Below are 17096 nucleotides of genomic sequence, written 5' to 3'. Positions count from 1 at the left end.
TGTGCGTAGCGAGCAGCTTCTTTAGGCTAGCAAATCAGCTGTGCATTAAATGTCAAAGACGTACACATTAAATAACAAATAAAAAAAACAACAACAAAAAAACAATCACACATCACAGAAATGGCGCTGCGTAGTATTAATAAATTAGAAAAGTTTATCAAGCGGTGTAGTGCGCCCACGTTATACCATTGCTCCAGCCGAACAACACACTCACTAAAGAACAGTAAGAGTAAAACGGGAGGAGAAGATGGAAATAATAGTGACAACAGCAACAACAATAACAACAAAAACAATGGCAATGGCAAATACAGTTGGCGCTCTGCAGTGCGTTTCTTTGTACCCTTCTCGCTGGGAGCTGTGGCCAGCACGTTGGTTGCACAACGCGAAGAGTTGACACCAACGATTTCGGCACGCCAGATGACAGGCCGGCGGCGTGAATTTAATTTTATAGCAGATGTGGTGGGAGGCTGCGCCGACTCTGTTGTCTATATAGAAATTAAAGACACGCGTCACTTTGACTACTTCAGTGGCCAGCCCATAACGGCTTCCAATGGTTCTGGCTTTGTGATTGAGCAGAATGGTCTTATACTGACCAATGCACATGTGGTTATCAACAAGCCCAATACGATGGTGCAGGTACGCCTATCCGATGGACGCACATTTCCAGCAACCATTGAGGATGTGGATCAGACCTCTGACTTGGCAACACTTCGCATACAGGTGTCCAATCTGCCCGTAATGAGGCTGGGCAAAAGCAGTACCCTGCGCTCCGGCGAGTGGGTTGTGGCCTTGGGCAGCCCACTAGCTTTGAGCAACACGGTGACGGCGGGCGTTATAAGTTCTACACAGCGTGCCTCGCAAGAGTTGGGTCTGCGCAATCGTGACATTAATTACCTGCAAACGGATGCAGCTATAACCTTTGGCAACTCGGGTGGACCGCTGGTGAATCTGGATGGCGAGGCCATTGGTGTCAACTCTATGAAAGTCACGGCTGGCATTAGCTTTGCCATACCCATTGATTATGTAAAAGTATTCCTGGAACGCGCCGCTGAGCGTCGCAAGAAGGGCTCCGCCTACAAGACAGGCTATCCGGTTAAGCGGTATATGGGCATAACCATGCTCACCCTCACGCCAGACATTCTATTTGAGCTGAAGTCGCGTAGCCAAAACATGCCCAACAATCTAAATCACGGTGTGCTCGTGTGGAAGGTTATTGTGGGCTCACCAGCGCATAGGTAAGTGTAGCAATCAGCTATTGTCAGACGTATGCTCATTTACTTTTGAATTTCAGTGGTGGCCTTCAGCCCGGCGACATAGTAACCCACATTAACAAGAAGGAGATCAAAAACTCTTCGGATGTCTATGATGCCTTGGCGGATAACAAAAAGGAGTTGGATATTGTCATACTGCGCGGCGTTAAGCAAATGCAAGTGACTATAACGCCAGAAGATCCTTGATGATATAATATATATAAATTTTTGACATTTATAGACCATTGCTTTGGTATAAGCACAAAAAAAAATTGTAAAAATGTTTTTAGTTTGCAATATAAAGATAAACTGCCACTGTAACTTACAACTGTTTGACACGTATCTAATTCAAAAAATATTCGTGGTAGTTATATATTAGGCAGCTTTTTGTCTTGTTAATTGTGCGCAAATTTGCCAACACATGATTTGCTTAGATTACATAGCATATAGCCCTTGTCATGCAGCGCGCATGCAAAGTTGCCGCCAAATAGTTTTAACTCTTACTTGTGTGCCGTGACAACTTCGTTAGTCGCGCTTTAAAATTGTCTAAATCGAAAGTGTTGTGCATTATAACTACATATGGATCATTTGAAATAACGAGCAAAACAGTTAACTTCTTTTACGCATCAAGAGCAAGGGGTAAGTGTGCACGGCGCTAAAGTGTCTGCCAAACAGTTTTTCGATTTCTCCTTTCGCATGGCTGTCCGTCTGCCGGCGAACAACGACAAAAATGTATTTACTAATTGAAATATCTTGCGCTGCGATCAATCGATGCCATATTTTTTTTTGTAGGCCAAGCTATAGCCGAGGCAGCAGCGGAAGAGACAGCGACAGCGTCAGCGCCAGCAGCCGATATCCAAAATATGCAAATTTCAATAAATTTATGCAACTGCATTTATACGGCACGCTGTTTGCTTTTGTGGGTGACATGGCAGACGACGATGATGTTGTTGTTGTTATTGTTGTTTGCTGTCGTTGCGTGAAAAGTGAAATTCTTGTGATTATTAATTTTATTTTCGCTTTTAGCAATGCCTTGGCTGCTACGCTTATTTTTTTTTCTGCTTTTTAGTTTGCACATAAGTTTACTTATTGAATTCACCGCCTGCGCATTAGCTTGCTCTTTCGCACTCGTGCGCTCTCTTGCTCTTGCATTGGCATTTTGTTATTGTTGTTTATGTGACAGCGGCCTTTATGACACTGTTGGCACTAAGTTACATTTATTACATATAAGCCGCACGCATAAATGCAGTTTTATGTTCATAAATTTGCCCGAATGCTGCGACGGGGTTAAACAAACAGAGACCTGGCGCTCTCCAAATGCATACGGACGCGAACGCGGACTTTCTTCCTGGCAGGCTGGCACCGTTATATTGTCAATTTCGTTGCGCACTCTCATTTCACCTTTACTACAACTAATTGAAATATTCCAACGTCTGCGTATTGCATTTCGATGCTTTGCAATTAACTTGTGGTCCACATAGTTTACGCTTTGGTTGTTGGGCTTGAATTACAAATTAGCGAGTAAAACTATTAGCTTAGTTTTTTGACATTATGCAAATGGGGTATGGATTCTTTTCAATTAAGCATGACTAGTTAACTTTTTCAATTAACAAAACCAGTCAAATATATGTACGCTAACAACTATTTGTAGCGCATTTAAACTGCGACATTTTTTTTTTTAATTTTTTACAAAATTGAGATCATAATAATAATAACGTTGATTTTGCGGTTAAAGCTTTGCGTCTCTATTTTGTGGCAGCGTTCATGTTCACACACCGCATTTATAGACTTACATGTGTATGTATTACACTCAACTTTAAACATTTTTAAATGGCATTAATTAAAAATTGTTAAAGCTGCAAATTTGGCCATCATTATACTGATGAGGGTCGAGCTCTCGCGCTCTGTCTCTGTCTCTAAGCGCTAAGTTTGATTGAGTTATTAAACGTACTGTTAATTGCAAGACAATTTATTATAAATATAAAAAAAAGCGCTGTTGATGCTTTGTAGCGTTAACCCAAAACTGTCAGGCTATAAGATTTCGCACGTGTAATTATGTGTCGGGCTGACATTTGCTGCTTAATGTGACCTTAGCACGTCTTTAAGCTCTGACACCAATGCAATACCAACAACATCGACTTTCTCGCTTGGCGTTCCCATGAACTGCTCACATTTAAGCGAATTGAAAATTGCAACTAACAACAACTACATTAATCGCAATTGCAATTGCAAAGCATGCTAAACATTAAAGTTCATGACACACAACTGTAAAATATTTCACTCGAGCCGCCGCCAAAAAATCCAAAAAAAAAAAAACTAAACTTTTACCCGCTGCATAACAAATGGCTTAGGCGACTAGGCGCCCCCAAAAGTTCAAGTCCCGCATGTGAAAAGTTCTCTCTCGCTTACACACGCCAACAGACAGGAAGTCAAAGTGGCCAACACACACACACCACACACAGACACACATGCGCAGCTTCATATAAAAGTAGATGAAATCAAAGAGCAAGAGCAGCCAATGGCCAATGCCACGGGGCAATAAATCATTTAAATATGCCAAAAAAAAAACTTAAGACTTACATAATAATTCTGGCCAAAAGGCGCTACAAACTGTGCATGATGATGCCGTAGATTATTGACAACTGGACAGCATATACATGTGTGTATGTGTGTGTGCGTTGTAGTGTTTTGGCATCAATCGTAGTTATGACGAACATTAATCAAATGTAAAGAAAAATCTTTGGCAAGTTACAAAAACGAGTTGTAAATGAAGTCATCGTCAGCAATTTGAAACGCATACGAATTGAAATATATTTCAAACTATTTTATGTGGCATGCCATATACAAAGTACACTTAAAAAAATAATGCATAATGACAGACATTGTAGGCAACTATAGTTTAGTTATATTTGTTACTTAAAGAGGAAGAAATTTAATTATATTGGCAGCAACTCAAAAACTTTCTGTACTTTTTTATATTTCTTTAATAACGTAACTAAAGTAAGTAAATTATATTAACTCGGCAAACTTTATTTGCAATTGTACGCTTCGTTTGCTTAACTTTTTTTACTAACTCAAATGAAAAATGTTAGAAAATTATTATGATTATGCGGAAATGTGTGGCAACTCTGCTGTGGCCACTGTCCACTGCATAAAAAATGTTTATAAATTTATGAAATTGCACAAGTGCCTGAAATTACTGAATTATGTGCAGTCTATTGTCGTAGCTCATAGTTGTTGTTGTTGTTGTTTCTGTTGTTGTTTGTTGCACGCTGCAGGGCGCTGCGCTGTGTGGTTTGCAGTTTTTGCAGTTACATTTGCACTTGGTAGCTTAACATTTGGTTGAACAGCGGCTCAGTGGGTCAGTTTACACAACTGACTGCAGCTGTCCACTGTGCACAGCAACCCACAGCCTCACTCCCCTGCTCTGTTAGCTGCGGCTCCAATTTATATCTAGCCTGGTACGACTCTAGTGTTGTTTAAATATTTGCGCTAACGTAAAAAGTCATCATCATTAATAATGATGGAAATTTCACCTGCCTGGAAAAGCGTTGCTATCGTCTCGTGTGTGTGTGTGTGTGTGTTTACTTTATTTAGGCAATGCCATCAATAATGCACAAGTGCAGGCCTCAAGTTCGTTGCCTAAATCGTTTGTTTTAAACGCAACGCTGACTAAAGCTGCGCTAGCTTAGCTTATGTTATACAATGTGACACACAGATACACACACATACACACATATTTATTTAGCTACTATTATCTGTCAAATGTCAAGAGCTTCCCCCGCGGTCATTTGATTGATCTGTCAGCGCTCTGCTTGTGACTAGCACACACACACACACACATAGACACACATCGATTGACACACAGACAAGCATCTAACGATTTATGTACAATTTCAATGTCCGAATGCCGCTTTGACCATTTTAGACAAATTATGCAAAAAGCACAGCCTGTCAAACGTTTCGTTTCATTTCATTGCGTTCGTATAAAATGATGTCATCAATGCTATTTGCCAGTTTGCTGCCTGGCTCTATCTCTCTGGCTGGCTTTCAATTAGCCAGAGCTAGAAATCAGGCCAACTCTATCACTTAATTGTTGCCATTTTTCTTCTTCAGCTCTTGGTTTTTTTTTTTTTTGGAATTGAAACATCTTCCGGCATAGCATGTTGTGTTGCAAGCTGCTCAGCTACTGAGCTCTGAGCTGAAGACAAACGATGTGTGCGCCGAAATTAGTTTTTTGCATGTTTGCTTGGCCTCAGGCGTGAAAAGATTTTCTTTTGCATGCAAGGTGCGGCAGCCAGACATTTGCCACAAAGCCCACTGTAGCTGTAGTAGTAGTAGTAGTGGCAGCTTAGCTTAGCAAGTGTTGCTCTAATTTATAAAACGCTTTTGGTAGCAAACTCGACAAAAATCTGTTAAAAAACAAGTCAGCAATTGGCGACTACACAAATTTATTTGAATTTTTGTATACACTTTATGCTAATGAAATGTAAATTAGTTATGCAGTTGATTAATTTATTTTTAAACTAAGTAAGGCGTGGTTTAAGTATTTCCAGTAAATAATATACGCTTAAAAAAATTCCTTTATTTAGAATATTCTTTTTAATTCATCAACACATTTTTTTAAAATTAAATAACTTTATTTCAGCAAAAGCAAAACAGTAGCTTATGGAACTAGAGAGCTTTCGACTTTTTATATTGAACAACATTTTGATTATTGAAAAATAAGCTTGAGTAACTGCTGCTATTTGTATTTTTATTTGATTAAAATATTTAATTTAGTTTTAAAACAATGCGCTGAATTTATTTTATATAAAAACGCAGCTTTGATTAAAGATTTGTGTATTGAATTTTGATAAAATCAACTTAAGTTACCAAATCGTAGTTACCCCTTATCTTACTTTATATTTCCTATAGAGCATATCTTATACAAATTAATTGCTTTGCGGTTCTCACACATATAAACTCACACACACAAAGTTAAAAGTAAAGCGCAAGGCAACAGAAAATTTCACTTCTATTGAAATTCCGCTACTCGACGGGGCGATGCTCAACGCCTCAGGCGTATCTTTCACACTTTTTCTCACTATATCTATTAACATAGTTGCGCATCTTGTTGCTGTTGCTGTTGTTGTTTTGCTACTTTTGTTGCCTTTGTTTATTACGCACGACGCGAAGTTGAAGTCGCCCACCCCAAACATAAATGCCAGCACATGTTTTAATTAAATGTCAGGCACAAAAAGCTTTAAAAAAAAACATTTTATTTTTTTTGTTACAAGGCGCATTAATTGAAATTACAACAGGCCTGAGGTCTGTGTGTCGAGCTGTGTTTTATTTCATTTTATATTTTAGCAATAATTTATTTTTATTATGTACATTGACAATAGCTGCGACTAAAGCACTTTCTCTTGATTTAATTTACGCCAAGTCACAAGCGCCCAGAGTTTCTTTTATGTTATTAAAGTTTTATGTTCTATTGATGTCATAAAAGCTGTCAGCAGCAGCAGCAAATGTTATAAAGTTTCATATTGCATGGCCTAGCTAGTCAGCTAGCAAGTTTGTTGTTCAAGTCTTTTGTTTGCAACTGCCGGCCGATTTGCCGGCTAATCTGGCTCAGTGCAGTCATTAATCAGTGTTTGACCAAATGGTAAATGCAAACTGAATGCTGTTTTCATAAACAACATCGAAACTCATGCAAAGTGTCATTAATTCAAGCTCAAAGCTGCAACATTTGTCTCATCGCTCGTGCAACATTTCAATTCAATTTCACTTGCAACTCGTAAATGGCAAGTAAATTACGTATACGCAGTGAAGGCCAAATGATTAATGTGCTAAAATTGTACCGCTATAAGCGCCTTGCACAGTAGCAACATGCACTAGCAACAAGCCACAAGAGCTAATCAGGTTAATTGTCTATCAATTTCATGCGACTTCCGCTCGCTCGCGAACGTTCGCATGTGTTAGTTGTTTATTGAACATATTTTGGCAATAAGCTGGCACACTTTAGTTCAGCAGTGAAATTCGCCAAACGAAAATGAAAGTTTAGCTATGAATTATGACAATTTGCAGACTGTAACTGCAACAGCAACAGCAACAACAACAAGCATAAGGCACATAATTCAACGTTTTATCGCGAAATCCTTAAAGAAATATGCACATATTTAACTAATGATGGCCACTTAACGCAGGCTTTACGACAAATCAACGCCGTTAACCACACACAAGAGCAACAGCAACTGCAACAACAGCAACAACTTTCCCAGTTGCTGCAGCTGCGTGGGTGCACAATATATATTTATTTGAAGGCATATAGTATATAGACATAAAAAAAATATTTATTAAATGCCTGCCTGATTATGCGCAGGCAGTCGCTGTTGCTGTTGTTGTTGCTGATGAAGCGACAAGAGGTTCTGCGCCAAACAAACAATAATATTGTTAATGTTAATGCTTATGAGTTTTCCTTGTAACAGCTACAACAACAAGCTCTGGTGGACTGTGTGGCATGCACAATTAGTAAACTGTCTACAAAAACTTTTAAATATTATTTCTTTTTTTTTTTTGTTCAGCTTGGTTGCAGCTTTCTTTGATTTGACATTAGACAAACCCATTGACAGTTGCAAATCAAATCGAAAACTAGAGTGTACATATGACTGCATAATCTACATATAAATTACACGATCGGCAAGAGCCAAGCCAAAGCTACAGTCTGTGCACTGAATCATGGCAAAACATTTCGCGGAAATCGCCAAGCAGCAATCCAAACCAAAAGCCAAACAAACAAACAAACAACAAGCACTAACAACAACAGCAACAACAACAACAACAGCAGCTATGACTATGACTGCATGTACTTTCCAAATGCTACATTTCATTGGATTGGCCGTCTCAGTTGGTTAGTCAGCAGTTTACATGTCAATGATTTGGCGCAAATACTTTGTACACTTTTTTGTTGTTGTTGTTGTTGCATTAGATTGAGTTTGGGATTTGTGTTTATGGCCAATACACTTGCATGCCGACTATATAAGTTTATAATGAATACTTTTACTTAGGCGACTGTTAGAAGAAATAATTGTTAGTTAGCTTAGGCAGGCAATTTTAAAAGCCATAAATAACCAAAATCACTTTTAGTTGCAATACAGCGAAATATACAGCAGCAGCATTTCTTTCAGTGTATGTGTGTGTACCAACAGCACGTGCCACACTTAGCGGCAAGACAGACTCGGATGTGTAATAGATGTTGCTGTTAGCTTAGATAATAATAATTCTTAAATATTTGACTGTACATTTGAAACTGAAAGCTGCTTTAATTTTTACAAATCTTACATTAAACATTTTTTTTTGGAATTTTATCAACTCGAAATATTTAAAATTATAAAAAATTTAACCAGCTTTAGATAATTCTAAATGGTTTTGGAACAATTGCAATTAAATCTAAAAAATTTATTTAATTAGAAATTAAAATATACTTTTATTTATACTAGTTTCATATTAAAGATTTATTTTTTTAATATTTTTTAGCAACCACATTCAACATTTTTGATATTATAAAACATTTCACTAACTCATTCCAATTTTTCAACAAATCCAATTAATTCTTACATATTTGACTGCACGTTTGACATCAAACTATGACTAAGTTTAGTTTACCATATTCACATTAAAATATATTTTTTTCATTTTTTTAACAGCAACATTTAACATTTTTCACTTAAGCAATAGTCACAGCTTTTATTACATTGCTGCTTACACTCACAACATTTAGCTTTTGTCTGCTTGCAATTTTAATTGCTGCTGCTGGTTGCTGTGCCCAAAAGTTAGTTGGCACTCATAAAGTTTGTTGTCAGTTAAACAGATATTGCGACAAGGTCAACAACCGCCTTGGAATTAAAACCTTTTTTCTTTTATTTTTTACTTTTTTACTTTTTTTGCAGCAGCAAATGAATGCCTTTCTTTCTTTGTGTGTGTGGCGGCTTTGAATGTGCGCTCTTTGTGAAATGTCGAACAAATGTTTTAAACTGCATGAATTGGCATTATTTTTAACTCTTTTTTTTTTAGTGTTTTTGTGGGTCGTCTGAGAATATGCCAAACAACTTTCGAGTGCAAAAAGGCAGCTAAAATAACAACAACACGAGTACTTATGTAAAATCGCTGCTGCTGTTGTTGTTGTTGTGTTGCTGTTGCTAGCAAAAGAAGCCAAATTATGTTGTTGGAAGACAATTAAGTTGCAAGAGGCGGAAACAATTTGGCTGCAGCGCCCAGAGCCAAAAGACACAACAAAAAGCCAAGCCAATGACTATTTTGGCCAATCAGCAACAACAACAACAACAACAAAAGTACGCGCAATTGCAACGCATTGCGCAACACGAAACTTAATTGAAATTGAAATTGAACAACAATCAGGCAAACAATTTGCAAAATCGACATTTAAATGTGCATTATATGCGCATGTTGCTGTTGTTGTTGTTGCTGTTGCAGTTGTCGTGCCTAAAAGTGAGAGTCATGTAGACACACTCGAGACCCTGCTAAGGCTCAAGCACTTTCGCAGACAGACGACGACGCTACGTTCTTACCCACATTGCTAACAAGTTGGCAGCGCTGGGGCGCAGCCGCATTTTCTTCTTCTTTTCATGACTTAATCTTATCAGACAAGCACTGGCATTAAAAATGCACTTCAAGGTTCTACGCGCACTCGCACAGCAACATTATTACCGCTTGGCTTGTGACTTGGCTGTGGGGGGATTGGGGTAGACTTTATGCATTTTGCTAAATGGTTTTATTTTGTGCTGGCCACAACGCATAATTCATGGTTACAGGATTACATTAAAGTAAGGTGTGGGCTTGTGGGGAGATCGAAGCGCTGGGCTTAGTAAGCGTCGCAGTTTTTTTTTGTTAAAAAATCAGCATCGCTTGTTTGCTACACTGGCAAAAGTAAAAGTTAAAATGATAAATCATTTAAATTATAGAACTAAATTTTAGAACTATTGCTCTTAAACTCTAAAACAACATTGAAGATATAGAAAACGTTGTTAATAGAAATTATTGAGTAATAGTTTAAGCACTTTGTGCTTAATTAATCAGCTGCTTGTAAAGAATACTAAACCAAGAGTATTAAATCTTTTGCTTTGTGTGTTAGTAATTGTTGAAAAAATATATTTTTATTTATAAATTGTATGTTTCTTGTTTATAAATTAATTTTAAGTAGCTTGTGCTTTACTTTTAAGCTGCTAGTAACAAATACTTAAACAAAAGTCTTAAGCTGTTTTAAGAAAAGTGAAGAAGCTTTAGAGCTTTACTTAGAGCTCCTAGACATTTAAACAACATTGAAGAAAGCTAAAACAATATTAATAAAATATATATCTAACATTTAAAAAACTTTGTACTCAACTTATGAGCTGCTGTTAAAGAATGAACAATTAAACAAGCATCTCAAATAAGATTTTGATTAATAAATTCTGCGCACTTTCAGCTTCAATTTCTGCTAAGCATCACATTCTCTTTACTCTTACCAAGCAGTATATAAATATAAATATATATAGTTTTTTTTCTCTGTTAAATGCTATGCTTTTCGCTAAGTGTACTAGAAGCCACGCCAGCTGTTGCTCATTATGAGCAAATTAAGTTGTTGTGCGTGCAACACAAATCAAGGTCGTTTTTATTATACAGCGAGTAAAGTTAAAGTAAATGCAACATAGCGCGCCTTTGACTTTGCCTTTGCCCTGACCCTAAGCCCAGCCTTTGGCTTTAACAACTGCCCACGCTCTGCTTGGGCAGCCGCAGCTTAAAGACTTTAATGCTTTAGTTTATGAGCGCAGCGAGTGCGTTTCTCTTTTTTCTGAAACTGAAAGGCGTCATAGAAAAACAAACTTAACACACAATGTGTGGCTACCCGTGTTGTCACTGTCTGTGGCGTTAAGCTGATTTCTGTTCTGATGCCAACATAAGACGCTTTGGGCCATAAACTTGTGTATTAGTTGCAGTGGCTTTGAGATTTTTTTGTTACTGCGCAACAAGTCTATTGGCAACAATATTTGCCAAAATCTTGCACAAAACACATAAATTGGCCGCACAAATCCAGCGCCGCCGTATTTGGCCAAAATGCCACGACTGGGCCAATGCTCATAAGTTTATTTACAACTTGATGCGACGTCAATTGACAAGCATGAGAATTTTTGCGGTCAGTATATGATGTCTACGCCTTTTAGTTTTTTCGTATTTTGTTCGTCTGTTATTAACTACATGTGGTTTTTATAATAATTACAATTGTCTGAGAAATTCTAGCCAAGCAAATAATTGTTTAGTTTAATTTGCAATTAAATGTTTAGCAATTGTAATTATACGAGTTTTTCACATTCTACTTCTAAATATTTATGAAAATACTATTATTATTATTAAATAGTTGAGTCATTTGGCAAGTCATTAAATTCGAGAGATGTAAGTTGTGCGATTTGTTGTTTGATTTTGTCTATGGTTATAACAAAATTTCAACAAGCGGCAAGTTTGAAGCAGCTTAGAGACTCAAGGCTTAGCAGACGGGAAAAATTAAAGCTACTGTAGGTTGGAACTAAGCTAAGAATTTGAATAATAAACAACTAAATAAATTTCTAGCTTTGCATGCTGCATTCAAAGTTTGACTTTTGAATTAACTTAGAATAAAATTCTCTTACAGATTATAATATATATTTTATACATATAGTAGAATAAATATATGACGAATTTTGTGACATTTTATATGTAGTTCTATTATATAAACTTTGCTTATAAATATTTCAGCGCAACTCTTTTGCAACTAATCAATATTTATACTTTTTATTTATTTACAGCTAGCTGCGCATAAACAATTGAGACTATGTAAGTTGACGCATACTTAATGCAATTTAATTGTTAAATATATATACTTAATGTCAAGTTTACTGCGCAGTTTTACTTTAACCTGCGACCCTTTGATTTGTTGATTATATAAACATTGTTAAAGTTGCAGCGCTGTCTTAAATTAAGCAACATTAAGGTAGCAGCTACAGGAGAGACAGCCACCTGTAGCATATTTACTGCTTTTACTTGACATATGAAAGTTGAGATAATGATCAGAGCGTAATACAAGTTGTGATTGCGTAGGATTGTCACTGATTGTCATGTTGGCAACGTTGCAATAAATTCAATTTAAACGCAGGCACATTCAGAATTGCGACTAATGAAAGTGAAGCTACCTTAAAAAAAAAATTTATTAACATATTACCAACAATTGTTGCAATTTGATTTGGTTTATGAACGCAACGTGCTGGCGATGCGCCGCCAGCGATAAAGCAGCAGCAGCAGCAGCAGCATCAACATCTGTAGTTTGCTTAAAGTTAAGAGCCGAGTGTTGTGTCTGAGGCTGTTGCCTGCTGTTTTGCTGCCCACGATTCCAAAAAAAGGAAAACAAGAAATTCGCGTTAACTTGCTGCATGCTTGAGTTGGTCCAAGCAAGGGTTACACAATTCATTTCATTTGGTGCAAGACATAAATCAGGGCCAACAACAAGCGAACGGACGGACGCACAGACAGACAGACAGCAGCGCATCATCTTGCTGGGAGGTCGTTTGGTCAAGCAGGCTGTGATATATAGTTTTGTTAATTTACAATATGCCATGCAAAAAGGCGAGTTCGTTGCCTAAGTCATTCGTTTGCAGAACTTTGCTTACGCAAGCAAAAAACAATTGCATTTAATTGTAGCACAACAGACTAGCCCATTGACAGTTAACAACAACAAACAGACGAATGTCCGACTGTCTGACTGTCTGTCAAGGTTGCAGTGAAAGTGTTTTTACTTTTGTTTACAACCTTTGTTGCTGCTGCAGTTGCATTTAGCCGGCTTCAATGCAATATTACTTATGTGTAGTATCTGCTGCTGCTGCTGCTGACGAATTACATGCTATAAAAATGACCAGCGGCAATTGCCAGCGCCAGCAACTGGCAACTGCAGCAAAAAACAAAAAACACGCAAAGCCAATTAATGGGCGTGAAAGTTTATTATCATTTGCTTAGCGCTGCTGCTGCTGCAAGTTGCAAAACCAAATGCAGCACAGGCAGCTGCAGCTACTTGGCTTTTATTACGCTTACAACAAAAGGGTATAATCAGTTGCCGGTCCAAGTTAGTAACGCCTAGCGCATAAATTTAAGCAAATTTTGTAGCGTATTTAGGCAGCGCGTTGCGTCCTTAGCTGCCAAACAATGAACAGCGGCATATGTAACTTATCAATTTATTTGCTCAGTCGTTCGCTTGGCGATAAATATGCTGGCTGGGTATGGCTATGTGTTGAAAAATTGGACCACATGCTGTGTTTGCAAATATTTTAATTAAAATTCGCCAGCAGCAATGCAGCAATTTGACAAACACACACACACACACACACAAGCAGCAGTGCTTGCATCTTGCTGTTGCATGTGCGCTCAATTTGACGAGTGTGTTGTCTTTGTGCCAATTATAAGTTCATTTACCTGACAACAACAACAGCGACAGCAGCAACAACAATTGCTAGTTGGCATGCAAGTAAACAAGAGAAATGTGCATGCAACAACAGCAGCAACAACAACAGCAACAACCGCATGATAATCAGTTTTTTAACACTTTCCCAATGCGCTGTTGTCATTATTACATTACCTTGTTGTTGTTGCTGTTGTTGTTGCATTTGATTTGATTAAAAACCGCAGTTATCTGCTGCATTTTGTCGCTTGGCTTAATGTTTAACATCGACACTTTGTTTTGTCGCTTGTGCAAGTTGCTTACAATGTAAGCCGCCTTGTTGTCGAACGTGTAATCAGCTGCATTAGCCGCTGTATTTTATGCAAGGCCAGCAGCAAAAGGTCAGCCAGACAGCCAGCCAGGCTAGCTAAATATGATTAATGTTGCATACGCGCTTTAATTAGCATGTTAGCAACACACAAAAAATATTTTAGACGCTTAAATTTTTTGTTGTTTATATTTAAGCTGCTGCTAGTTGCAGCCACAAGGTTGCAAATTGCTGCACAAGTCGTGAGTCAGTCAGCAATTTATTTTTTAGCCGAATTAAATGCAAATTGACAGTTCCAATTGCAATTCTAAAAGCAACAGCTTCGAATTGAAGCTCATAAAATCCCCGCAAACCAAAATGCAAATCGTGTTAGAGCTGTTGTTTTGCAATTAATCAATTAGGCGCAGCCTCCAAAAAAATAAAACAACAAACAGCAACAAAAGCGTCTGCGTCAGCGTCAGTGTCAGTATGTCAGCCAGCCACAGCGACTGTCACCTAGAGGCAGCGACCAGCAGCACTGCAGACAACTCAGCCTGGCACTCCCTTGGCTTACAAGCACTTATGCCCAACCCCACCCCCCCCCACCGCCTGCAGGCGCTTGTATGCAAATTTGTGTATTGCTGTTGTTTTGTTTTTTTTTTGAGCAATTGCCTTTGCCTGTTCTCGCGATATGACGCCGCATGCATAATGAGCATTTATTTAAATCAGCTTTTGCTTTTTGCAGCTCTTTTTTGTTTTATTGCTCTTAAATTGCATTTAGTGTCAAAAATATATACCCCATAGCTAATGCCCAACGTGGCGCGCCATGCATAAATGCTCGCAAACAAATCACTCAACGCGGCTGGCGACGACTGCGTCTGAATCATCATCTGGCTCTCTATATATATTTCTAGACTTTCCATTTATATTTAGCTGACAATTTGGCGCATGTGGTTTTCATTTGGCAAATTATGGCAAAAATACTGAAACTGAAATTTAATTAGTACTATGCTGCGTTACTAATAATAGTTTGACCTTCATGCTTGTTGAGTGAAAATAAGGCAGGAAAATAAGGTTGGCAAATTTTTGGATAACTTTTGGCATTTTATATAAGGGAATTGCGCTTTGTAATAATATAATATTTGATTTATGTAGCATTCATTTCAAAGATTATTTATATCAAAGGTATATGCAATATATTATATAGACAGCTATAGACTTTGTAATTTTTGTATTATACAAAAGAATGTAGCTGTATTATAAAGATTTATGATATTGCTAAGCTTGTTGGCTTTTTTTTTTGCTTTGATAGGAAGAATAAGTTTAAAATTACTTGGGTCAATAAGGAGCAGTGAACAGATTAAATACACAAAGAGATTCTACATAGAGATAGAGAGTAGCAAAAGGTTTTTGAATAATTATATCAATAAAATATATCAATATCTATTTGCCGAAATTCATAATTGTTCAATAAGCCTTAGGACAAGGCTAAATGCTCTTCAAATTCTAATTAGACTCCTATTGCGAAAAAGGCTTAAGCTGATTTGATTATTTATTTATTTAATATCAACTATGGACAGTCGACGATAAAAGAAAAGGATTACACAAAATATTTAAAATTAAATTTAAAAATTATTTAACATTATGTATTTGTTTTTAGATTTGATTGGGAGTGTTAAGCAGACCCAACATTCGTTGCAAGGATTGGGGAAAATCCAATCAGGTCTGGGTTAGAGTTAATTATTAATAGTGATGGGACTTGACTCTATAGTTTGAAGGTGATTAGCTCGCCTTTTTACTAGTTATTGTTATTAATTTATTTAATTTTATTGAATTTCTTTATATAATTTTTATAGAATATATGCACTTAAATCTGGGCTAACGTTTAGAATATTAAATCTAGAAATTTGTCGGACTGTAATTTCTTTCTCTTTATTAAAAATTGTCTCTTTTCTCTCTGCTCTATTTTTTTTGGGACTCGGACAGAGATGTCTTTCTCTTTATTATAATTTATGTCTCTTTTTTCTCTGCTCTATTTAGTGATCTGAAGTTTTAAAATTTTACCATTACATATGACTTCTTCCTTTTATTGCTGCTATGTCGTTCCCACAGCTGTAGCTTGCACTCCCATCTAACCAGGCATTAGTTAACAACTCTGCGCTTGCAACACAGTTGCACATTTCGCACTTCTGCCGCTTAAAGTTGCTACTGTCATTGTTGTCGCTACTCTCTTTTGATGAAAGCACTCTTAGCTTTCTATGCGGCTTTCTGTTACGCTATATATACTATTAGTATGCAAATAAAGAAATAAAATTATGGTTCATTTGCGCAGCGGGCGCGTTAATTGGATTACAAAATTGACGCCTCCAAAGCTGAAAAGCTGTAGCTGATGAAAAAAAAAAGAGTTAAATGCATACACAGTCGTTCATCATAAGCCGCTTTGAATGCAAAATATCTAACAGCCGCACTTTAGGCAGCGTTTGGCTGTGTGTGTGTGTGTGTGTTGAATCATGCAACTCAATAGACACGAACGTGCAACGAACGAAACGAAACGAAACGAGAAATCATCATTAATATATCAACACACAATGTGTATCTAACAGATAGTTGCGCGTGCAGTGGCTGAAAAGCCACTGAATGACTTTGATGATTGGGAAAGTGCTTTTCACAGCTTGCTGTCTCGCTTGCTCTCGCTGGTTGCATGCTAATTGCAGCATTTTCGCACATTGGCAGCAATTTGCTGTTTTGTTGCAAGTCCATGACGCATGCGTGTCCATTGCTTTATTTAATAAACAATTTATTACGTTAATGTTTTAATTAATTATTGTTGCCGACCTTGCGCAGCTGCTGCTACAACTGAAATTTCATTAATTTCGAAGCTAAGGGCTTAATGGTCTTTAAAAGGCTTTCAAAAGGTATGTGGTGTATGCTATATAGAGAGCCCAAGCCAATCAGCTGGAAATTTGATATGCAAGCATGCAAGTTGTTGAAAAAATGCACAGCATGCTATACAGTTTAAGAGCCTTGAACCAAGTGCAGGGCTAAAAACATTACCAAAAAAAATATTCAATCAATAACAAGCGGGGGAGCTGTTCGACGT

General features: G+C 37.4%; 1 protein-coding gene across 1 annotated transcript; it reads left to right on the top strand.

The window, feature by feature from the left end:
• Positions 1-48: 48 nt before the first annotated feature.
• On the top strand, positions 49-1525 carry LOC108603990 (serine protease HTRA2, mitochondrial). The gene is made up of 2 exons (XM_017993219.1): positions 49-1235; positions 1292-1525. The coding sequence occupies exons 1-2, from the start codon at positions 121-123 to the stop codon at positions 1455-1457; spliced, it is 1281 nt and encodes a 426-aa protein (XP_017848708.1). The 5' UTR covers positions 49-120; the 3' UTR covers positions 1458-1525.
• Positions 1526-17096: the final 15571 nt, after the last annotated feature.

The sequence above is a fragment of the Drosophila busckii genome, chromosome 3R (genome assembly GCF_011750605.1).
Source record: "Drosophila busckii strain San Diego stock center, stock number 13000-0081.31 chromosome 3R, ASM1175060v1, whole genome shotgun sequence".
In the NCBI taxonomy this organism is placed as follows: domain Eukaryota; kingdom Metazoa; phylum Arthropoda; class Insecta; order Diptera; family Drosophilidae; genus Drosophila; species Drosophila busckii.
Note: the sequence above shows the minus strand (reverse complement) of the source record. Positions and strands in the feature narration are given on the sequence as shown.